The sequence below is a fragment of the Drosophila elegans genome, unplaced genomic scaffold, assembly GCF_018152505.1.
Source record: "Drosophila elegans isolate 14027-0461.03 unplaced genomic scaffold, ASM1815250v1 contig_383, whole genome shotgun sequence".
NCBI lineage: Eukaryota > Metazoa > Arthropoda > Insecta > Diptera > Drosophilidae > Drosophila > Drosophila elegans.
Genome location: NW_024545767.1, coordinates 8451 through 31064, shown reverse-complemented (window position 1 = coordinate 31064; position 22614 = coordinate 8451). Strand labels below are relative to the sequence as shown.

General features: G+C 44.6%; 1 protein-coding gene and 1 long non-coding RNA gene across 5 annotated transcripts; one reads left to right on the top strand and one right to left on the bottom strand.

Moving 5' to 3' along the window:
- Positions 1-90: 90 nt before the first annotated feature.
- LOC121467349 lies at positions 91-21476 on the bottom strand. The gene is made up of 2 exons (XM_041708726.1): positions 21230-21476; positions 91-3137 (listed from the first exon to the last, which is right to left on the bottom strand). Exon 2 carries the CDS (start codon positions 3135-3137, stop codon positions 1197-1199), a length of 1941 nt encoding a protein of 646 aa, XP_041564660.1. The 5' UTR covers positions 21230-21476; the 3' UTR covers positions 91-1196.
- LOC121467355 lies at positions 10085-11768 on the top strand. Of its 4 annotated transcripts, none has more exons than XR_005977470.1 (3): positions 10085-10512; positions 10578-11082; positions 11170-11768. It is a non-coding gene; the product is annotated as an uncharacterized LOC121467355 (long non-coding RNA). The 4 variants fall into 4 exon arrangements; XR_005977469.1 differs by having other exon boundaries at positions 10085-10519; XR_005977472.1 differs by having other exon boundaries at positions 10085-10519; positions 11158-11768.
- Positions 21477-22614: the final 1138 nt, after the last annotated feature.

Genomic DNA, 22614 nt, shown 5'->3' with positions numbered 1-22614 from the left:
TTGTCCATACAAAGTTTTCCCCAACGTTGCCATTACCACCACAATTAGTTTCTTGTATTTTAAGAGGCCAGTTAGGCTCCGGTTTTCTTTTGAACCGGTTAACTATCCTCCATAGCTTATGCATCCTATAATGATCATTAGGATTGATATTATTAAAGATCTTGTTATTTATTTTGATTTTCTCTTCCTGCACAGATTTTGAAAATGTACGACTTGCTTGTTGGTAAATTCTTCGATTTTCTGGCGTAGGCCTAACCATGAAGGTTTGCTTGCTAATGTTTTTCTGGTCTAGCTGCAGTTGAAGTCGCTGGCTAAGGATGATTTGTCCTGGTCGAAGGTTTGGGCGCGAGTTATTTTGGGACGCTGCCGCAGCCGCGCAGTAGATTTTATTATATAGAGAATCAATAACAAGTTCGATATCATTTCCTGATGAAATTTCTGTATTTAAGTGAATGGAATCAGATAGGATGCGTTGAAATTTTTTAACATTCGCCCTAGGTGGCAGGAGTCGACGGTTTTGAGCACCATTTTCAAAATGTCCTTCTACAGCCAGCTCAATAAAGATAGGCAGATGGTCAGATTGTAGATCTACTACTGAGTGAGTGCGAAACCTATCACTAGGTATACCTAGATAGACCGCAAAATCGATTGCAGATGGCATTTTCCTACTGTCGAAAGGGTAGTGAGTGGCACCCCCAGTTGCCAGTATGTTTATCTGATTATATGAATGAATTGAACGCAAGAGGTTCCTGCCTCTTGCACAGGATCGAACGCAGCCCCACCAGGGGTTTTTGGCATTCCAATCCCCGCATATGATGATTTTTGAGCTATTCGATAATTTCTTCATGTGAGCGAAGAACATGTTGAAGTGAACTTCTGACCATTTGTGCTGGGGTGGCAAGTAGACTGGAGCAACGACTATCTGTTCCCTATTAGCAGTTGTGATGAGTAACAGGCAACTTTGAATGCAGTCTTCCATTATGGGTTGTAGAGCAATATGTCTGAGGTTAGATTTTATAAAAACGGCTGTACCCCCACTCCTTTTAGTGGGGTGGGTGGCACTGTATAAAACATATCTATTAAGGTGGACCTCATTATTGGTGGTGGTAAGAGGGTCAAAGTTGCAATGTAGGCGAATTTCAGTAATAATCATAATATCTGAGTAATTTCTGGGATTTAGTATCACATTTCTGGCATTAGGCATGGCAAATTTCATTAACATTTATTTGCCCATTGGATGAGGCAATAAGGAGATTTACTAATTTAAAGAGGGCATCTACCTTCTTCCCCATTTCACTCACGGCTATCATGTTTTGCTGGACCAGTTGGAGCATTTCCTCAGTAGTAAGTGAGGGGGAGCCAGGGCTGGAACAGGTTTCCTTCAGCGATTTGGGTTCTTGATGGGGCTGCTGCCCGCGCAGCTGGTTGCCGCTCGTTGTAGGGGGAGACCTCGCACTGTTTTTCCTGCCGGGAGAAAAATTTTTAGGACGGGTTGAAAAAGGATTTTCCCTGAGGCTGCCCTGTTCCGCCTGTAGGCGGGCTTGAAAAACTTTTAGATGATTTTCCGCGGGGTTTTCCGTAGGGACCGTCCTTTGCAGATTTTTCTTGAGTATCTGACTGTAGGTAGCTTTGGAGGGGGTGCAGTGGAGGGGGTTACGAACTCGCGGAGACTCTACCGGGTATGTCCTGGTGCCACCTGAGTTTACCCTGAGAGTTTCCCGCCGCCTGTGCTCCATATTATTATTTTGAGGTACCGTATCCACGGCGACATGCGCACGGTGAGCCAAGAGTCGGGCCTGCGCTTTTTTGTATTCCACGCAGCCCTTGTAACTGGCGACATGGCCCAATCCACAGTTGGCACACTTGGGATTTGGTACCCTTACTTCTGAGCAATCTGTAGTAGCATGCGGACCCGCACATTTCATGCAGACAAAGTCCCTGCGGCAGTTTGCCTTTGTATGTTCGTACTTCTGGCAGCGGTGGCACATAGCGGGTTCAAGTCTCCTCAGCTGTCGCTCAACTTTCACAACTTGGTTTCCCAATCTAGTGATGCTGAGAACCTTGTCATTTCCATGATCAGCAGCAGGTGCTAGCTCAACCTCAAATAGGTCCAATGGTTTCCGGCTACGTCGATGTTTAATGTTGCTGATATACCGGACAGAGAAGCCCATACCAGTTAGCTGGCGGCGAATCTGGTCACAGGGAGTAGAGTGGTGGATTTGCCTAATTACCACCCTGTATCCACGCTCCGAGCGTCGCTGGAAGGTATGCGTCTGGCATTTCTCCGCCTCCAATTTTGCCAAAACCTGTTGGTAAGAAAGTAAATCCTTACACAAAAGTTTAATTCGGTTTCCTTTTAAGCAGGTTAAAGAATATTTATTCCGAAGTCCCTCGATGGTATTAAGAGACTCTACTAGTGGCTGGATGGAAGAAATATTGTGTAAAAATATGGCAGGGATTTTTTCCTCAGGTACAGGGGCATCTCCATGATCCGTAAGAGGTTGCTGGTTTTTGCCTTGGATTGTCTGGCAGGGGGCCAGGCTGTCTTCCTGTACGCTGGCCATGGTAATAGGCGTTTCCGTTACACTCTGGGCATCAATCTGTCTGCAGGGCATATCCTCAGCTACTTCAAAGATGTCCATAACTTCCCTCGTCGCCTTAGACGGGGTGCTGGATACCGGAACAGCACGGGAATGCTTAATAAATGGCTCAACAGATGGATTAGCAGACTCCATTAGTTCAGCCGCCGAAATGGACCTGGTACGCTTTTTGCTGACAAGCGAGAGAGTGGGCTGCTTCCGTTTGCTGCACTTTGGTCCAGGCTTGGACGCAGGAGCAACTCCGTTAAGATTAGTTTTATGACTATGGGTAGATAAAGTATGATTATTTGGTTCATAGTTGTTAGAGTTAATAGCATCCACAGTGAGCTGTTCATCGGGTTTGTTGTTGTTTCCACAGATGAAAGTCATGGATTTGTTACATACGTCAACTACTTTGTCTTTATTTAGCTCCAAAGTTGGCAAGTGAACGTCAGCAATCACAGTAATTTTGTTTTTGCTGGCTTTACCCTGAGTTGGGCTCGGTGAAGAGAGGTAGTCATCACTGCTCAGGCGGCCAGCAGCAGCATTTGAAGGCATTTTTCTCGTTTTATTAGCTTTTCAGTTTGGTGCCGGTGAAACGGTCACAAGTAAGACCACTCTGCCTATATGAATAGGTGTGTGGCTTAGTATTTATTTCAGCTCGTTATAAACGTTAGCTATATATAAATAGTACTTAGAGGCGTTAGCAGAGGCCTTAACAATAGTAGGCTTTAAGAGTATTTTAACAGTAGTAACATAAAAATATCTTAAAAATAAATACTGAGTATGTTAACAGGTTTTTTTAAAATACTTGGAACTGTGACTAAACGCGACAATTTATCGTTATCAAAATATTCTTATGGAAATAGTAGGCTTTAAGAGCTTTGTTTAACAGTGTTAACATAAGAAATAAATGCTGAATGTTTTAACAGGTTTTAAATACATGGAATTGTGACTAAACGCGACAAATTATTACTATCGAAATATTCTTATAGGAACTGTTAACTGTGAGGTGTGACCAAAATTGCCTGAGTATCGATGTCAAGAGTCACTGCCGCGAATATCGATAGTGGCTTTAGTGACCCGATATCGCGGCATGACAATCGAAAAAAGCCAGCATGGCTGGTTTGTTTACATTTTTTTTAGAATTTACAAGTTTGCTAATAAAAATTTTCTTTTCAGGTATTTCGCGGCTTTCTGCCAACAGGATTTGGAGTTGCCGCATCCACAGGAAGGCGTCCAGTGTCGATGGAGGTGTACCAGCCAGCGGAGTCGGCGAAGTTAAGTAGCAGCAAGTTTCCAATCCACAGGGGAGAAAGTATCGTCAGAGTTTTTGCACGCTGTAACTTACAAGTCTTTTCCTCTCGTACTAGGGGTGGTTGTTGCAGCACGTGTCAGCCTCATTCAAAGCCTCTGGAGAGTCCGGATTAATGTGGTTGGATACAGCCAGCTGTAGATTAGCGACGCCAACTTCAGGAGAGTCCACCGTCGGTTGTTCGCTAATTTGCCATCGAGTTTGCTGTGAATACTGGATGCACACTGGCCCCAAGGGAGCAGTGGCAGAAGGAGCTGGTCCAGCTGGATATGATAAGAACTCGTGAGAGCAGGAGGCACTAATCAAGGATGTAGTGGAGACCAGTTCTTTTGCGTCTTCAGAACAGCCCGAACCAGTGGCCGCGGAGGATCCAGTAAAGTCAGCTCGGGGCAAACCAGTTGTAGAGCATTCAGCAGTACTGCCCAAGGAGTCCAGAGGTGCAGAAACTGGAGTGTCATTGTAAACAGTGCGTTTTTGTACGTGTGGTCGCATGTTACTAATTAAAGTCTTTTTTCCCTCGCCAGGTGGAAGTATCTCGTCTATCTGCAGATTTGACCGCTTGTCTGCGTTGGAGCTGGAGCCCGCAGCTGTACCTGATTCAGCTGATGAGTTTGGAGAGTCCGGGCTAGCGCTGCTATAGTCTTTGGCGGCGGCAGATTTCGGAGCATAGAATCCAGTACCAAGGGAGATTGCAGTCAGCTGTTGAAGAGTAGTTTGTCGCAGTTCCTGTGTGTGATGAGTCCAGTTTGGCCCCATTTCTGTTGTCCCAGACAGCGGGCGAGCTATAAAGGCTTCAAGAACGCTTGGAGCTGCAGCTTGGTGATGAATAGTGGGCGAGGGTGGAACAATTTGGTGATATTCTTCTCTCACACCAGGAGTGAGTAGCACAGCCACATCAGTTGCTGCCGACGATTCCAAGGGATCTGGATTAGCGCCGTCAATGATTTGGTCGAGGGGCAATCTTGGAGCAGCATCACTGTTGGTGTGTGGACATCTAGGAGTGACCTGTGAAACCTGTAAATTTGAGTGAGAAAAATTAGGGGTGACGGCCATGGTTTTTTGGACCGCCACAGATAAATCTGTATCATATGAATCTAATAGTTCTTCTTCCAGGTACAGTTTCAGCCTGTTCAGGCCAGCTTGAAGCTGCTGCTCTGGAGTTGGCGTGCGGACCTCGGATGGTAGTAGCGGGCTCATAATAAGCCTCTGGATGTACTCTGGCTGAAACCTGATGATATGGGCCATGTCTACACGGCTAATCGTGCCACTCCTGACTGACCGTGACATGTTGTTGACCCAGTCCATCGACGGCCTTTCCTGGGGTACGCCGGTCGCTAACGCTAGTGCCTGTTTTTGCCTAGCCTGGCTTTCACGTTGTTCTATGTGCAGCTGTGCTTGCTGTAGATTACGCTGTTCGTGTTCGTGTTCGTGTTCTTGTTGTTTAAGGCGAATTAGAGTTGGAATTTGCTGCTGAAGTGTTGCCGGTGTAAACCTTTCCTCAAGATGATTAAAAAATGCTTCAGTCTTTTCCTTATTTGGATTTGTCCATACAAAGTTTTCCCCAACGTTGCCATTACCACCACAATTAGTTTCTTGTATTTTAAGAGGCCAGTTAGGCTCCGGTTTTCTTTTGAACCGGTTAACTATCCTCCATAGCTTATGCATCCTATAATGATCATTAGGATTGATATTATTAAAGATCTTGTTATTTATTTTGATTTTCTCTTCCTGCACAGATTTTGAAAATGTACGACTTGCTTGTTGGTAAATTCTTCGATTTTCTGGCGTAGGCCTAACCATGAAGTTTTGCTTGCTAATATTTTTCTGGTCTAGCTGCAGTTGAAGTCGCTGGCTAAGGATGATTTGTCCTGGTCGAAGGTTTGGGCGCGAGTTATTTTGGGACGCTGCCGCAGCCGCGCAGTAGATTTTATTATAAAGAGAATCAATAACAGGTTCGATATCATTTCCTGGTGAAATTTCTGTATTTAAGTGAATGGAATCAGATAGGATGCGTTGAAATTTTTTAACATTCGCCCTAGGTGGCAGGAGTCGACGGTTTTGAGCACCATTTTCAAAATGTCCTTCTACAGCCAGCTCAATAAAGATAGGAAGATGGTCAGATTGTAGATCTACTACTGAGTGAGTGCGAAACCTATCACTAGGTATACCTAGATAGACCGCAAAATTGATTGCAGATGGCATTTTCCTACTGTCGAAAGGGTAGTGAGTGGCACCCCCAGTTGCCAGTATGTTTATCTGATTATATGAATGAATTGAACGCAAGAGGTTCCTGCCTCTTGCACAGGATCGAACGCAGCCCCACCAGGGGTTTTTAGCATTCCAATCCCCGCATATGATGATTTTTGAGCTATTCGATAATTTCTTCATGTGAGCGAAGAACATGTTGAAGTGAACTTCTGACCATTTGTGCTGAGGTGGCAAGTAGACTGGAGCAACGACTATCTGTTCCCTATTAGCAGTTGTGATGAGTAACAGGCAACTTTGAATGCAGTCTTCCATTATGGGTTGTAGAGCAATATGTCTGAGGTTAGATTTTATAAAAACGGCTGTACCCCCACTCCTTTTAGTGGGGTGGGTGGCACTGTATAAAACATATCCATTAAGGTGGACCTCATTATTGGTGGTGGTAAGAGGGTCAAAGTTGCAATGTAGGCGAATTTCAGTAATAATCATAATATCTGAGTAATTTCTGGGATTTAGTATCACATTTCTGGCATTAGGCATGGCAAATTTCATTAACATTTATTTGCCCATTGGATGAGGCAATAAGGAGATTTACTAATTTAAAGAGGGCATCTACCTTCTTCCCCATTTCACTCACGGCTATCATGTTTTGCTGGACCAGCTGGAGCATTTCCTCAGTAGTAAGTGAGGGGGAGCCAGGGCTGGAACAGGTTTCCTTCAGCGATTTGGGTTTTTGATGGGGCTGCTGCCCGCGCAGCTGGTTGCCGCTCGTTGTAGGGGGAGACCTCGCACTGTTTTTCCTGCCGGGAGAAAAATTTTTAGGACGGGTTGAAAAAGGATTTTCCCTGAGGCTGCCCTGTTCCGCCTGTAGGCGGGCTTGAAAAACTTTTAGATGATTTTCCGCGGGGTTTTCCGTAGGGACCGTCCTTTGCAGATTTTTCTTGAGTATCTGACTGTAGGTAGCTTTGGAGGGGGTGCAGTGGAGGGGGTTACGAACTCGCGGAGACTCTACCGGGTATGTCCTGGTGCCACCTGAGTTTACCCTGAGAGTTTCCCGCCGCCTGTGCTCCATATTATTATTTTGAGGTACCGTATCCACGGCGACATGCGCACGGTGAGCCAAGAGTCGGGCCTGCGCTTTTTGTATTCCACGCAGCCCTTGTAACTGGCGACATGGCCCAGTCCACAGTTGGCACACTTGGGATTTGGTACCCTTACTTCTGAGCAATCTGTAGTAGCATGTGAACCCGCACATTTCATGCAGACAAAGTCCCTGCGGCAGTTTGCCTTTGTATGTTCGTACTTCTGGCAGCGGTGGCACATAGCGGGTTCAAGTCTCCTCAGCTGTCGCTCAACTTTCACAACTTGGTTTCCCAATCTAGTGATGCTGAGAACCTTGTCATTTCCATGATCAGCAGCAGGTGCTAGCTCAACCTCAAATAGGTCCAATGGTTTCCGGCTACGTCGATGTTTAATGTTGCTGATATACCGGACAGAGAAGCCCATACCAGTTAGCTGGCGGCGAATCTGGTCACAGGGAGTAGAGTGGTGGATTTGCCTAATTACCACCCTGTATCCACGCTCCGAGCGTCGCTGGAAGGTATGCGTCTGGCGTTTCTCCGCCTCCAATTTTGCCAAAACCTGTTGATAAGAAAGTAAATCCTTACACAAAAGTTTAATTCGGTTTCCTTTTAAGCAGGTTAAAGAATATTTATTCCAAAGTCCCTCGATGGTATTAAGAGACTCTACTAGTGGCTGGATTGAAGAAATATTGTGTAAAAATATGGCAGGGATTTTTTCCTCAGGTACAGGGGCATCTCCATGATCCGTAAGAGGTTGCTGGTTGTTGCCTTGGATTGTCTGGCAGGGGGCCAGGCTGTCTTCCTGTACGCTGGCCATGGTAATAGGCGTTTCCGTTACACTCTGGGCATCAATCTGTCTGCAGGGCATATCCTCAGCTACTTCAAAGATGTCCATAACTTCCCTCGTCGCCTTAGACGGGGTGCTGGATACCGGAACAGCACGGGAATGCTTAATAAATGGCTCAACAGATGGATTAGCAGACTCCATTAGTTCAGCCGTCGAAATGGACCTGGTACGCTTTTTGCTGGCAAGCGAGAGAGTGGGCTGCTTCCGTTTGCTGCACTTTGGTCCAGGCTTGGACGCAGGAGCAACTCCGTTAAGGTTAGTTTTATGACTATGGGTAGATAAAGTATGATTATTTGGTTCATAGTTGTTAGAGTTAATAGCATCCACAGTGAGCTGTTCATCGGGTTTGTTGTTGTTTCCACAGATGAAAGTCATGGATTTGTTACATACGTCAACTACTTTGTCTTTATTTAGCTCCAAAGTTGGCAAGTGAACGTCAGCAATCACAGTAATTTTGTTTTTGCTGGCTTTACCCTGAGTTGGGCTCGGTGAAGAGAGGTAGTCATCACTGCTCAGGCGGCCAGCAGCAGCATTTGAAGGCATTTTTCTCGTTTTATTAGCACACTTGCACTAAAGTTTGGTTAAGTTGCAGTAGTAATTGTGGCTTGGGAACAGTTCGCCTTGCGTGTATTAGTATGTGGTGAGTTTTATTTTTTGGTAATAGGTTTTTCTTATATATTAGCACGCGCGCACCATAGTTTGGTTAGGCTGCACTAGTGTGTGTGACTTTGAAACAGTCTGTGTGTGTCAGCGTGTGGTGAGTTTCGTTTTGGCGCGGAAAAAACACGAATTGGCGCAAGGAAAATTTTTCTGCGTGGGTGCGTTACAAAGTTTTTCACAGCACAAATGCATGTATCAATGTAGACAGTTCACATACACGGTCTGTGTGTGTCAGCGTGTGGTGAGTTCCGTTTTGGCGCGGAAACAACACAAATTGGCGCGAAGAAAATGTTTTCTGCGTGGGTGCGTTACAAAGTTTTTCACAGCACAAATGCATGTATCAGTGTAGACAGTTCACATACACAGGACATAACAATTGCACTAATACATGCGCGTCAAAGTTCACATAAAACATTTTTAACAAGTTAAAATTGGTCAGTAAATTACACGTGCACGTACGAAAAACTTTAATATATTCCGTTTTTTTTTCAGTTTGGTGCCGGTGAAACGGTCACAAGTTTTTTTTTCAGTTTGGTGCCGGTGGAACGGTCACAAGTAAGACCACTCTTTTCAGTTTGGTGCCGGTGAAACGGTTTTTTTTCAGTTTGGTGCCGGTGAAACTTCTTTTTCAGTTTGGTGCCGGTGAAACGGTCACAAGTAAGACCACTCTGCCTATATGAATAGGTGTGTGGCTTAGTATTTATTTCAGCTCGTTATATACGTTAGCTATATATAAATAGTATTTAGTGGCGTTAGCAGAGGCCTTTACAATAGTAGGCTTTAAGAGTATTTTAACAGTAGTAACATAAAAATATCTTAAAAATAAATACTGAGTATGTTAACAGGTTTTTTAAAATACTTGGAACTGTGACTAAACACGACAATTTATCGCTATCGAAATATTCTTATAGAAATAGTTGGCTTTAAGAGCTTTGTTTAACAGTGTTAACATAAAAAATAAATGCTGAATGTTTTAACAGGTTTTAAATACATGGAATTGTGACTAAACGCGACAAATTATTACTATCAAAATATTCTTATAGGAACTGTTAACTGTGAGGTGTGACCAAAAATGCCTGAGTATCGATGTCAAGAGTCACTGCCGCGAATATCGATAGTGGCCTTAGTGACCCGATATCGCGGCATGACAATCGAAAAAAGCCAGCATGGCTGGTTTGTTTACATTTTTAGAATTTACAAGTTTGCTAATAAAAATTTTCTTTTCAGGTATTTCGCGGCTTTCTGCCAACAGGATTTGGAGTTGCCGCATCCACAGGAAGACGTCCAGTGTTGATGGAGGTGTACCAGCCAGCGGAGTCGGCGGAGTTAAGTAGCAGCCAGTTTCCAATCCACAGGGGAGAAAGTATCGTCAGAGTTTTTTTTTTGCACGCTGTAACTTACAAGTCCTTTCCTCTCGTACTAGGGGTGGTTGTTGCAGCACGTGTCAGCCTCATTCAAAGCCTCTGGAGAGTCCGGATTAATGTGGTTGGATACAGCCAGCTGTAGATTAGCGACGCCAACTTCAGGAGAGTCCACCGTCGGTTGTTGGCTAATTTGCCACCGAGTTTGCTGTGAATACTGGATGCACACTGACCCCAAGGGAGCAGTGGCAGAAGGAGCTGGTCCAGCTGGATGTGATAAGGACTCATGAGAGCAGGAGGCGCTAATCAAGGATGTAGTGGAGACCAGTTCTTTAGCGACTTCAAAAAAGCCCGAACCAGTGGCCGCGGAGGATCCAGTAAAGTCAGCTCGGGGCAAACCAGTTGTAGAGCATTCAGCAGTACTGCCCAAGGAGTCCAGAGGTGCAGAAACTGGAGTGTCGTTGTAAACAGTGCGTTTTTGTACGTGTGGTCGCATGTTACTAATTAAAGTCTTTTTTCCCTCGCCAGGTGGAATCATCTCGTCTATCTGCAGATTTGACCGCTTGTCTGCGTTGGAGCCGGAGCCCGCAGCTGTACCGGATTCAGCTGATGAGTTTGGAGAGTCCGGGCTAGCGCTGCTATTGTTTTTGGCGGCAGCAGATTTCGGAGCATAGAATCCAGTACCAAGGGAGATTGCAGTCAGCTGTTGGAGAGTAGTTTGTCGCAGTTCCTGTGTGTGATGAGTCCAGTTTGGCCCCATTTCTGTTGTCCCAGACAGCGGGCGAGCTATAAAGGCTTCGAGAACGCTTGGAGCTGCAGCTTGGTGATGAGTAGTGGGCGAGGGTGGAACAATTTGGTGATACTCTTCTCTCACACCAGGAGTGAGTAGCACAGCCACATCAGTTGCTGCCGACGATTCCAAGGGATCCGGATTAGCGCCGTCAATGATTTGGTCGAGGGGCAATCTTGGAGCAGCATCACTGTTGGTGTGTGGACATCTAGGAGTGACCTTCGTTGAAACCTGTAAATTTGAGTGAGAAAAATTAGGGGTGACGGCCATGGTTTTTTGGACCGCCACAGATAAAACTGTATCATATGAATCTAATAGTTCTTCTTCCAGGTACAGTTTCAGCCTGTTCAGGCCAGCTTGAAGCTGCTGCTCTGGAGTTGGCGTGCGGACCTCGGATGGTAGTAGCGGGCTCATAATAAGCCTCTGGATGTACTCTGGCTGAAACCTGATGATATGGGCCATGTCTACACGGCTAATCGTGCCACTCCTGACTGACCGTGACATGTTGTTGACCCAGTCCATCGACGGCCTTTCCTGGGGTACGCCGGTCGCTAACGCTAGTTCCTGTTTTTGCCTAGCCTGGCTTTCACGTTGTTCTATGCGCAGCTGTGCTTGCTGTAGATTACGCTGTTCGTGTTCGTGTTCGTGTTCTTGTTGTTTAAGGCGAATTAGAGTTGGAATTTGCTGCTGAAGTGTTGCCGGTGTAAACCTTTCCTCAAGATGATTAAAAAATGTTTCAGTCTTTTCCTCATTTGGATTTGTCCATACAAAGTTTTCCCCAACGTTGCCATTACCACCACAATTAGTTTCTTGTATTTTAAGAGGCCAGTTAGGCTCCGGTTTTCTTTTGAACCGGTTAACTATCCTCCATAGCTTATGCATCCTATAACGATCATTAGGATCGATATTATTAAAGATCTTGTTATTTATTTTGATTTTCTCTTCCTGCACAGATTTTGAAAATGTACGACTTGCTTGTTGGTAAATTCTTCGATTTTCTGGCGTAGGCCTAACCATGAAGTTTTGCTTGCTAATATTTTTCTGGTCTAGCTGCAGTTGAAGTCGCTGGCTAAGAATGATTTGTCCTGGTCGAAGGTTTGGGCGCGAGTTATTTTGGGACGCTGCCGCAGCCGCGCAGTAGATTTTATTATATAGAGAATCAATAACAAGTTCGATATCATTTCCTGATGGAATTTCTGTATTTAAGTGAATGGAATCAGATAGGATGCGTTGAAATTTTTTAACATTCGCCCTAGGTGGCAGGAGTCGACGGTTTTGAGCACCATTTTCAAAATGTCCTTCTACAGCCAGCTCAATAAAGATAGGAAGATGGTCAGATTGTAGATCTACTACTGAGTGAGTGCGAAACCTATCACTAGGTATACCTAGATAGACCGCAAAATCGATTGCAGATGGCATTTTCCTACTGTCGAAAGGGTAGTGAGTGGCACACCCAGTTGCCAGTATGTTTATCTGATTATATGAATGAATTGAACGCAAGAGGTTCCTGCCTCTTGCACAGGATCGAACGCAGCCCCACCAGGGGTTTTTGGCATTCCAATCCCCGCATATGATGATTTTTGAGCTATTCGATAATTTCTTCATGTGAGCGAAGAACATGTTGAAGTGAACTTCTGACCATTTGTGCTGGGGTGGCAAGTAGACTGGAGCAACGACTATCTGTTCCCTATTAGCAGTTGTGATGAGTAACGGGCAACTTTGAATACAGTCTTCCATTATGGGTTGTAGAGCAATATGTCTGAGGTTAGATTTTATAAAAACGGCTGTACCCCCACTCCTTTTAGTGGGGTGGGTGGCACTGTATAAAACATATCCATTAAGGTGGACCTCATTATTGGTGGTGGTAAGAGGGTCAAAGTTGCAATGTAGGCGAATTTCAGTAATAATCATAATATCTATTTTTTTTTTTTTAAAAAAAAATTTTTAAGTAAGGAAATTTAATAAAAAGGCCGCAGGCATTAAAATACACAATTTTAAATGATTTGAGTACGAAAACACCCGCATTGGCATTTGTTTGAGTTGGAGTACCTGAGGAATTTCTGGGATTTAGTATCACATTTCTGGCGTTAGGCATGGCAAATTTCATTAACATTTATTTGCCCATTGGATGAGGCAATAAGGAGATTTACTAGTTTAAAGAGGGCATCTACCTTCTTCCCCATTTCACTCACGGCTATCATGTTTTGCTGGACCAGCTGGAGCATTTCCTCAGTAGTAAGTGAGGGGGAGCCAGGGCTAGAACAGGTTTCCTTCAGCGATTTGGGTTTTTGATGGGGCTGCTGCCCGCGCTGCTGGTTGCCACTCGTTGTAGGGGGAGACCTCGCACTGTTTTTCCTGCCGGGAGAAAAATTATTAGGACGGGTTGAGAAAGGATTTTCCCTAAGGCTGCCCTGTTCCGCCTGTAGGCGGGCTTGAAAAGCTTTTAAATGATTTTCCGCAGGGTTTTTCGCGGGGACCGTCCTTTGGAGATTTTTCTTGAGTATCTGACTGTAGGTAGCTTTGGAGGGGGTGCAGTGGAGGGGGTTACGAACTCGCGGAGACTCTACCGGGTATATCCTGGTGCCACCCGAGTTTACCCTGAGAGTTTCCCGCCGCCTGTGCTCCATATTATTATTTTGAGGTACCGTATCCACGGCGACATGCGCACGGTGAGCCAAGAGTCGGGCCTGCGCTTTTTTGTATTCCACGCAGCCCTTGTAACTGGCGACATGGCCCAGTCCACAGTTGGCACACTTGGGATTTGGTACCCTTACTTCTGAGCAATCTGTAGTAGCATGCGAACCCGCACATTTCATGCAGACAAAGTCCCTGCGGCAGTTTGCCTTTGTATGTTCGTACTTCTGGCAGCGGTGGCACATAGCGGGTTCAAGTCTCCTCAGCTGTCGCTCAACTTTCACAACTTGGTTTCCCAATCTAGTGATGCTGAGAACCTTGTCATTTCCATGATCAGCAGCAGGTGCTAGCTCAACCTCAAATAGGTCCAATGGTTTCCGGCTACGTCGATGTTTAATGTTGCTGATATACCGGACAGAGAAGCCCATACTAGTTAGCTGGCGGCGAATCTGGTCACAGGGAGTAGAGTGGTGGATTTGCCTAATTACCACCCTGTATCCACGCTCCGAGCGTCGCTGGAAGGTATGCGTCTGGCATTTCTCCGCCTCCAATTTTGCCAAAACCTGTTGATAGGAAAGTAAATCCTTACACAAAAGTTTAATTCGGTTTCCTTTTAAGCAGGTTAAAGAATATTTATTCCAAAGTCCCTCGATGGTATTAAGAGACTCTACTAGTGGCTGGATTGAAGAAATATTGTGTAAAAATATGGCAGGGATTTTTTCCTCAGGTACAGGGGCATCTCCATGATCCGTAAGAGGTTGCTGGTTTTTGCCTTGGATTGTCTGGCAGGGGGCCAGGCTGTCTTCCTGTACGCTGGCCATGGTAATAGGCGTTTCCGTTACACTCTGGGCATCAATCTGTCTGCAGGGCATATCCTCAGCTACTTCAAAGATGTCCATAACTTCCCTCGTCGCCTTAGACGGGGTGCTGGATACCGGAACAGCACGGGAATGCTTAATAAATGGCTCAACAGATGGATTAGCAGACTCCATTAGTTCAGCCGTCGAAATGGACCTGGTACGCTTTTTGCTGACAAGCGAGAGAGTGGGCTGCTTCCGTTTGCTGCACTTTGGTCCAGGCTTGGACGCAGGAGCAACTCCGTTAAGATTAGTTTTATGACTATGGGTAGATAAAGTATGATTATTTGGTTCATAGTTGTTAGAGTTAATAGCATCCACAGTGAGCTGTTCATCGGGTTTGTTGTTGTTTCCACAGATGAAAGTCATGGATTTGTTACATACGTCAACTACTTTGTCTTTATTTAGCTCCAAAGTTGGCAAGTGAACGTCAGCAATCACAGTAATTTTGTTTTTGCTGGCTTTACCCTGAGTTGGGCTCGGTGAAGAGAGGTAGTCATCACTGCTCAGGCGGCCAGCAGCAGCATTTGAAGGCATTTTGCTCGTTTTATTAGCACACTTGCACTAAAGTTTGGTTAAGTTGCAGTAGTAATTGTGGCTTGGGAACAGTTCGCCTTGCGTGTATAAGTATGTGGTGAGTTTTATTTTTTGGTAATAGGTTTTTCTTATATATTAGCACGCGCGCACCATAGTTTGGTTAGGCTGCACTAGTGTGTGTGACTTTGAAACAGTCTGTGTGTGTCAGCGTGTGGTGAGTTTCGTTTCGGCGCGGAAAAGACACAAATTGGCGCGAAGAAAATTTTTTTTTTTTTTTTTTTTCTGCGTGGGTGCGTTACAAAGTTTTTCACAGCACAAAAGCATGTATCAATGTAGACAGTTCACATACACAGTCTGTGTGTGTCAGCGTGTGGTGAGTTCCGTTTTGGCGCGGAAAAAACACAAATTGGCGCGAAGAAAATTTTTTCTGCGTGGGTGCGTTACAAAGTTTTTCACAGCACAAATGCATGTATCAGTGTAGACAGTTCACATACACAGGACATAACAATTGCACTAATACATGCGCGTCAAAGTTCACATAAAACATTTTTAACAAGTTAAAATTGGTCAGTAAATTACACGTGCACGTACGAAAAACTTTAATATATTCCGTTTTTTCAGTTTGATTTTTAGTTTTCAGTTTGGTTTTTCATTTTTTTTCTTTTTTCAGTTTGGTGCCGGTGAATTTTCAGTTTGGTGCCGGTGAAACGTTTCTTTTTCTTTTTCAGTTTGGTGCCGTTTCAGTTTGGTGCCGGTGAAACGGTCACAAGTAAGACCACTCTGCCTATATGAATAGGTGTGTGGCTTAGTATTTATTTCAGCTCGTTATATACGTTAGCTATTTTTTCAGTTTGGTGCCGGTGAAACGGTCACAAGTAAGACCACTCTGCCTATGTGAATAGGTGTGTGGCTTAGTATTTATTTCAGCTCGTTATATACGTTAGCTATATTCAGTTTGGTGCCGGTGAAACGGTCACAAGTAAGACCACTCTGCCTATATGAATAGGTGTGTGGCTTAGTATTTATTTCAGCTCGTTATAAACGTTAGCTATATATAAATAGTACTTAGAGGCGTTAGCAGAGGCCTTAACAATAGTAGGCTTTAAGAGTATTTTAACAGTAGTAACATAAAAATATCTTAAAAATAAATACTGAGTATGTTAACAGGTTTTTTAAAATACTTGGAACTGTGACTAAACGCGACAATTTATCGTTATCAAAATATTCTTATGGAAATAGTAGGCTTTAAGAGCTTTGTTTAACAGTGTTAACATAAGAAATAAATGCTGAATGTTTTAACAGGTTTTAAATACATGGAATTGTGACTAAACGCGACAAATTATTACTATCGAAATATTCTTATAGGAACTGTTAACTGTGAGGTGTGACCAAAATTGCCTGAGTATCGATGTCAAGAGTCACTGCCGCGAATATCGATAGTGGCTTTAGTGACCCGATATCGCGGCATGACAATCGAAAAAAGCCAGCATGGCTGGTTTGTTTACATTTTTTTTAGAATTTACAAGTTTGCTAATAAAAATTTTCTTTTCAGGTATTTCGCGGCTTTCTGCCAACAGGATTTGGAGTTGCCGCATCCACAGGAAGGCGTCCAGTGTCGATGGAGGTGTACCAGCCAGCGGAGTCGGCGAAGTTAAGTAGCAGCAAGTTTCCAATCCACAGGGGAGAAAGTATCGTCAGAGTTTTTGCACGCTGTAACTTACAAGTCTTTTCCTCTCGTACTAGGGGTGGTTGTTGCAGCACGTGTCAGCCTCATTCAAAGCCTCTGGAGAGTCCGGATTAATGTGGTTGGATACAGCCAGCTGTAGATTAGCGACGCCAACTTCAGGAGAGTCCACCGTCGGTTGTTCGCTAATTTGCCATCGAGTTTGCTGTGAATACTGGATGCACACTGGCCCCAAGGGAGCAGTGGCAGAAGGAGCTGGTCCAGCTGGATATGATAAGAACTCGTGAGAGCAGGAGGCACTAATCAAGGATGTAGTGGAGACCAGTTCTTTTGCGTCTTCAGAACAGCCCGAACCAGTGGCCGCGGAGGATCCAGTAAAGTCAGCTCGGGGCAAACCAGTTGTAGAGCATTCAGCAGTACTGCCCAAGGAGTCCAGAGGTGCAGAAACTGGAGTGTCATTGTAAACAGTGCGTTTTTGTACGTGTGGTCGCATGTTACTAATTAAAGTCTTTTTTCCCTCGCCAGGTGGAAGTATCTCGTCTATCTGCAGATTTGACCGCTTGTCTGCGTTGGAGCTGGAGCCCGCAGCTGTACCTGATTCAGCTGATGAGTTTGGAGAGTCCGGGCTAGCGCTGCTATAGTCTTTGGCGGCGGCAGATTTCGGAGCATAGAATCCAGTACCAAGGGAGATTGCAGTCAGCTGTTGAAGAGTAGTTTGTCGCAGTTCCTGTGTGTGATGAGTCCAGTTTGGCCCCATTTCTGTTGTCCCAGACAGCGGGCGAGCTATAAAGGCTTCAAGAACGCTTGGAGCTGCAGCTTGGTGATGAATAGTGGGCGAGGGTGGAACAATTTGGTGATATTCTTCTCTCACACCAGGAGTGAGTAGCACAGCCACATCAGTTGCTGCCGACGATTCCAAGGGATCTGGATTAGCGCCGTCAATGATTTGGTCGAGGGGCAATCTTGGAGCAGCATCACTGTTGGTGTGTGGACATCTAGGAGTGACCTGTGAAACCTGTAAATTTGAGTGAGAAAAATTAGGGGTGACGGCCATGGTTTTTGGACCGCCACAGATAAATCTGTATCATATGAATCTAATAGTTCTTCTTCCAGGTACAGTTTCAGCCTGTTCAGGCCAGCTTGAAGCTGCTGCTCTGGAGTTGGCGTGCGGACCTCGGATGGTAGTAGCGGGCTCATAATAAGCCTCTGGATGTACTCTGGCTGAAACCTGATGATATGGGCCATGTCTACACGGCTAATCGTGCCACTCCTGACTGACCGTGACATGTTGTTGACCCAGTCCATCGACGGCCTTTCCTGGGGTACGCCGGTCGCTAACGCTAGTGCCTGTTTTTGCCTAGCCTGGCTTTCACGTTGTTCTATGTGCAGCTGTGCTTGCTGTAGATTACGCTGTTCGTGTTCGTGTTCGTGTTCTTGTTGTTTAAGGCGAATTAGAGTTGGAATTTGCTGCTGAAGTGTTGCCGGTGTAAACCTTTCCTCAAGATGATTAAAAAATGCTTCAGTCTTTTCCTTATTTGGATTTGTCCATACAAAGTTTTCCCCAACGTTGCCATTACCACCACAATTAGTTTCTTGTATTTTAAGAGGCCAGTTAGGCTCCGGTTTTCTTTTGAACCGGTTAACTATCCTCCATAGCTTATGCATCCTATAATGATCATTAGGATTGATATTATTAAAGATCTTGTTATTTATTTTGATTTTCTCTTCCTGCACAGATTTTGAAAATGTACGACTTGCTTGTTGGTAAATTCTTCGATTTTCTGGCGTAGGCCTAACCATGAAGTTTTGCTTGCTAATATTTTTCTGGTCTAGCTGCAGTTGAAGTCGCTGGCTAAGGATGATTTGTCCTGGTCGAAGGTTTGGGCGCGAGTTATTTTGGGACGCTGCCGCAGCCGCGCAGTAGATTTTATTATAAAGAGAATCAATAACAGGTTCGATATCATTTCCTGGTGAAATTTCTGTATTTAAGTGAATGGAATCAGATAGGATGCGTTGAAATTTTTTAACATTCGCCCTAGGTGGCAGGAGTCGACGGTTTTGAGCACCATTTTCAAAATGTCCTTCTACAGCCAGCTCAATAAAGATAGGAAGATGGTCAGATTGTAGATCTACTACTGAGTGAGTGCGAAACCTATCACTAGGTATACCTAGATAGACCGCAAAATTGATTGCAGATGGCATTTTCCTACTGTCGAAAGGGTAGTGAGTGGCACCCCCAGTTGCCAGTATGTTTATCTGATTATATGAATGAATTGAACGCAAGAGGTTCCTGCCTCTTGCACAGGATCGAACGCAGCCCCACCAGGGGTTTTTAGCATTCCAATCCCCGCATATGATGATTTTTGAGCTATTCGATAATTTCTTCATGTGAGCGAAGAACATGTTGAAGTGAACTTCTGACCATTTGTGCTGAGGTGGCAAGTAGACTGGAGCAACGACTATCTGTTCCCTATTAGCAGTTGTGATGAGTAACAGGCAACTTTGAATGCAGTCTTCCATTATGGGTTGTAGAGCAATATGTCTGAGGTTAGATTTTATAAAAACGGCTGTACCCCCACTCCTTTTAGTGGGGTGGGTGGCACTGTATAAAACATATCCATTAAGGTGGACCTCATTATTGGTGGTGGTAAGAGGGTCAAAGTTGCAATGTAGGCGAATTTCAGTAATAATCATAATATCTGAGTAATTTCTGGGATTTAGTATCACATTTCTGGCATTAGGCATGGCAAATTTCATTAACATTTATTTGCCCATTGGATGAGGCAATAAGGAGATTTACTAATTTAAAGAGGGCATCTACCTTCTTCCCCATTTCACTCACGGCTATCATGTTTTGCTGGACCAGCTGGAGCATTTCCTCAGTAGTAAGTGAGGGGGAGCCAGGGCTGGAACAGGTTTCCTTCAGCGATTTGGGTTTTTGATGGGGCTGCTGCCCGCGCAGCTGGTTGCCGCTCGTTGTAGGGGGAGACCTCGCACTGTTTTTCCTGCCGGGAGAAAAATTTTTAGGACGGGTTGAAAAAGGATTTTCCCTGAGGCTGCCCTGTTCCGCCTGTAGGCGGGCTTGAAAAACTTTTAGATGATTTTCCGCGGGGTTTTCCGTAGGGACCGTCCTTTGCAGATTTTTCTTGAGTATCTGACTGTAGGTAGCTTTGGAGGGGGTGCAGTGGAGGGGGTTACGAACTCGCGGAGACTCTACCGGGTATGTCCTGGTGCCACCTGAGTTTACCCTGAGAGTTTCCCGCCGCCTGTGCTCCATATTATTATTTTGAGGTACCGTATCCACGGCGACATGCGCACGGTGAGCCAAGAGTCGGGCCTGCGCTTTTTTGTATTCCACGCAGCCCTTGTAACTGGCGACATGGCCCAGTCCACAGTTGGCACACTTGGGATTTGGTACCCTTACTTCTGAGCAATCTGTAGTAGCATGTGAACCCGCACATTTCATGCAGACAAAGTCCCTGCGGCAGTTTGCCTTTGTATGTTCGTACTTCTGGCAGCGGTGGCACATAGCGGGTTCAAGTCTCCTCAGCTGTCGCTCAACTTTCACAACTTGGTTTCCCAATCTAGTGATGCTGAGAACCTTGTCATTTCCATGATCAGCAGCAGGTGCTAGCTCAACCTCAAATAGGTCCAATGGTTTCCGGCTACGTCGATGTTTAATGTTGCTGATATACCGGACAGAGAAGCCCATACCAGTTAGCTGGCGGCGAATCTGGTCACAGGGAGTAGAGTGGTGGATTTGCCTAATTACCACCCTGTATCCACGCTCCGAGCGTCGCTGGAAGGTATGCGTCTGGCGTTTCTCCGCCTCCAATTTTGCCAAAACCTGTTGATAAGAAAGTAAATCCTTACACAAAAGTTTAATTCGGTTTCCTTTTAAGCAGGTTAAAGAATATTTATTCCAAAGTCCCTCGATGGTATTAAGAGACTCTACTAGTGGCTGGATTGAAGAAATATTGTGTAAAAATATGGCAGGGATTTTTTCCTCAGGTACAGGGGCATCTCCATGATCCGTAAGAGGTTGCTGGTTGTTGCCTTGGATTGTCTGGCAGGGGGCCAGGCTGTCTTCCTGTACGCTGGCCATGGTAATAGGCGTTTCCGTTACACTCTGGGCATCAATCTGTCTGCAGGGCATATCCTCAGCTACTTCAAAGATGTCCATAACTTCCCTCGTCGCCTTAGACGGGGTGCTGGATACCGGAACAGCACGGGAATGCTTAATAAATGGCTCAACAGATGGATTAGCAGACTCCATTAGTTCAGCCGTCGAAATGGACCTGGTACGCTTTTTGCTGGCAAGCGAGAGAGTGGGCTGCTTCCGTTTGCTGCACTTTGGTCCAGGCTTGGACGCAGGAGCAACTCCGTTAAGGTTAGTTTTATGACTATGGGTAGATAAAGTATGATTATTTGGTTCATAGTTGTTAGAGTTAATAGCATCCACAGTGAGCTGTTCATCGGGTTTGTTGTTGTTTCCACAGATGAAAGTCATGGATTTGTTACATACGTCAACTACTTTGTCTTTATTTAGCTCCAAAGTTGGCAAGTGAACGTCAGCAATCACAGTAATTTTGTTTTTGCTGGCTTTACCCTGAGTTGGGCTCGGTGAAGAGAGGTAGTCATCACTGCTCAGGCGGCCAGCAGCAGCATTTGAAGGCATTTTTCTCGTTTTATTAGCACACTTGCACTAAAGTTTGGTTAAGTTGCAGTAGTAATTGTGGCTTGGGAACAGTTCGCCTTGCGTGTATTAGTATGTGGTGAGTTTTATTTTTTGGTAATAGGTTTTTCTTATATATTAGCACGCGCGCACCATAGTTTGGTTAGGCTGCACTAGTGTGTGTGACTTTGAAACAGTCTGTGTGTGTCAGCGTGTGGTGAGTTTCGTTTTGGCGCGGAAAAAACACGAATTGGCGCAAGGAAAATTTTTCTGCGTGGGTGCGTTACAAAGTTTTTCACAGCACAAATGCATGTATCAATGTAGACAGTTCACATACACGGTCTGTGTGTGTCAGCGTGTGGTGAGTTCCGTTTTGGCGCGGAAACAACACAAATTGGCGCGAAGAAAATGTTTTCTGCGTGGGTGCGTTACAAAGTTTTTCACAGCACAAATGCATGTATCAGTGTAGACAGTTCACATACACAGGACATAACAATTGCACTAATACATGCGCGTCAAAGTTCACATAAAACATTTTTAACAAGTTAAAATTGGTCAGTAAATTACACGTGCACGTACGAAAAACTTTAATATATTCCGTTTTTTTTTCAGTTTGGTGCCGGTGAAACGGTCACAAGTTTTTTTTCAGTTTGGTGCCGGTGGAACGGTCACAAGTAAGACCACTCTTTTCAGTTTGGTGCCGGTGAAACGGTTTTTTTTCAGTTTGGTGCCGGTGAAACTTCAGTTTCAGTTTGGTGCCGGTGAAACGGTCACAAGTAAGACCACTCTGCCTATATTCAGTTTGGTGCCGGTGAAACGGTCACAAGTAAGTTTTTTCAGTTTGGTGCCGGTGAAACGGTCACAAGTAAGACCACTCTGCCTATATGAATAGGTGTGTGGCTTAGTATTTATTTCAGTTTTTTCAGTTTGGTGCCGGTGAAACGGTCACAAGTAAGACCACTCTGCCTATATGAATAGGTGTGTGGCTTAGTATTTATTTCAGCTCGTTATATACGTTAGCTATATATAAATAGTATTTAGTGGCGTTAGCAGAGGCCTTTACAATAGTAGGCTTTAAGAGTATTTTAACAGTAGTAACATAAAAATATCTTAAAAATAAATACTGAGTATGTTAACAGGTTTTTTAAAATACTTGGAACTGTGACTAAACACGACAATTTATCGCTATCGAAATATTCTTATAGAAATAGTTGGCTTTAAGAGCTTTGTTTAACAGTGTTAACATAAAAAATAAATGCTGAATGTTTTAACAGGTTTTAAATACATGGAATTGTGACTAAACGCGACAAATTATTACTATCAAAATATTCTTATAGGAACTGTTAACTGTGAGGTGTGACCAAAAATGCCTGAGTATCGATGTCAAG

Bases quoted from the DNA above. Each gene is read 5' to 3' on its own strand.
- LOC121467349 (XM_041708726.1), bottom strand. From the start codon at position 3,137: ATGCCTTCAAATGCTGCTGCTGGCCGCCTGAGCAGTGATGACTACCTC.